At 51.1% G+C, this 1,240-nt stretch overlaps 1 protein-coding gene across 1 annotated transcript in view; it reads left to right on the top strand.

Annotated features, from left to right (window-relative positions):
- LOC113218351 (uncharacterized) overlaps positions 1-1,240 on the top strand; it is a 191,687-nt gene that overhangs the window by 158,217 nt on the left and 32,230 nt on the right. Inside the window, exon 4 of the mRNA XM_052267492.1 lies at positions 393-604. Within this exon, the coding sequence (XP_052123452.1) occupies positions 393-604 (212 nt within the window). The remainder of the gene's footprint in view (positions 1-392; positions 605-1,240) is intronic.

The following is a 1,240-nucleotide window of genomic DNA, read 5'->3' as shown; positions in this document are numbered from 1 at the left end:
GGCGGGGCGCGGGGGTGGGTGGGTGGCTCTGGCACATCGGTACCAATTAGCTGCGTGCGCCTCGTGCAGCTCGCTCGAGTGCAGTGCAGTGCAATGCAGGGCAATGCAATGTATAGTGCAGTACCGTGCAGTATGTAGCACAAGCGCGTGGAAAAAGAACCTTTTTTTAAAACGAAGCTTTTGAACATGTTACCTTTTTCCCACCTTTTAATTTTTGTGTAAAAACAATTTTTCTCAAAATATTTTTTACACCAAATCTCTTGTGTACAGAACGCTTAAAAATGGAAAAAGGGGTGAAAGCTGAAGGGCCTATATTATTGTTCCGCCACTGTGTTAAAAATTCTTGACTACGCTGTTTGAACATTAACGCATTTGCTCGCACCTGCCCGCAGCTTCGACGTCCGTGGCCGGACCTTCGAGCACGCCAAACTGTGGTCTTCGAACGTGTTCGGGGACCGGGCCAAGTTCCGCCCCAAGTCGGGCGCCGGCCCCGCCCAGCTGGTCCTGGACGGCGTCACGGCAGACGACCAGGGCGTGTACCGCTGCAGGGTGGACTTCAAGAACTCGCCCACCAGGAACATGAAGGTCAACCTCACCGTCATAGGTAAGGCACGACGAGCTGGCGCACTCCGTAGCACCCCTCGGCACTGGAATCACGAAATCGGTACACGAGGTACGCGTCTCGCGTACAGGAGCGTCGGAAAGCACGCCCGCTTTTCTTATATTCATTCGGCAAATTACGTAGGAGGGGGAGCTCAGCGCCTGTGACATTTAGGGTAGGCTAATCCGCAATACACGCATGCATCGCAGGCAAGGTGTTGCATAGCTACCAGGCACCCGGAGCTAGAGCTCGCGCCATTACAGGCTGAACGTGGTATATAACTGCGAATAAAACCACTTATTTTATGTCTGCAAGTGGAGTTACTTCAGAAAGCTGGAACCCCGATTTGTTTGATTTTTTATCTATTTTGTCATCATGTGTGAAAAAAGTTTTGATGTCATTATGTTTTTGTTGCCAAGAGTAAAGTACCCGCGTCAAACTTCCCAAAAGTGTTAGTCTGACGAAGTCGATTTTCCTCTTAACGTGTCATTGGTGTGAAAAATAGATGAAATCGGCGTCACAGTGTACTTGCACGCTACGCGCACTGGGTCGGCAGCGGGGCAAAGTTCTTGGTTTAATTAGTGTGTCAGGTGATGAACCGGAGGAGGGCGCGGAAGGGGGGCGGGGGAGAGAGACGGG

Source organism: Frankliniella occidentalis, unplaced genomic scaffold, assembly GCF_000697945.3.
Source record: "Frankliniella occidentalis isolate FOCC.00 unplaced genomic scaffold, Focc_3.1 Scaffold4, whole genome shotgun sequence".
Classification (NCBI taxonomy): Eukaryota; Metazoa; Arthropoda; class Insecta; order Thysanoptera; family Thripidae; genus Frankliniella; species Frankliniella occidentalis.
The sequence above is the reverse complement of the archived record's forward strand: the minus strand, read 5'-3'. Positions and strand labels throughout refer to the sequence as shown.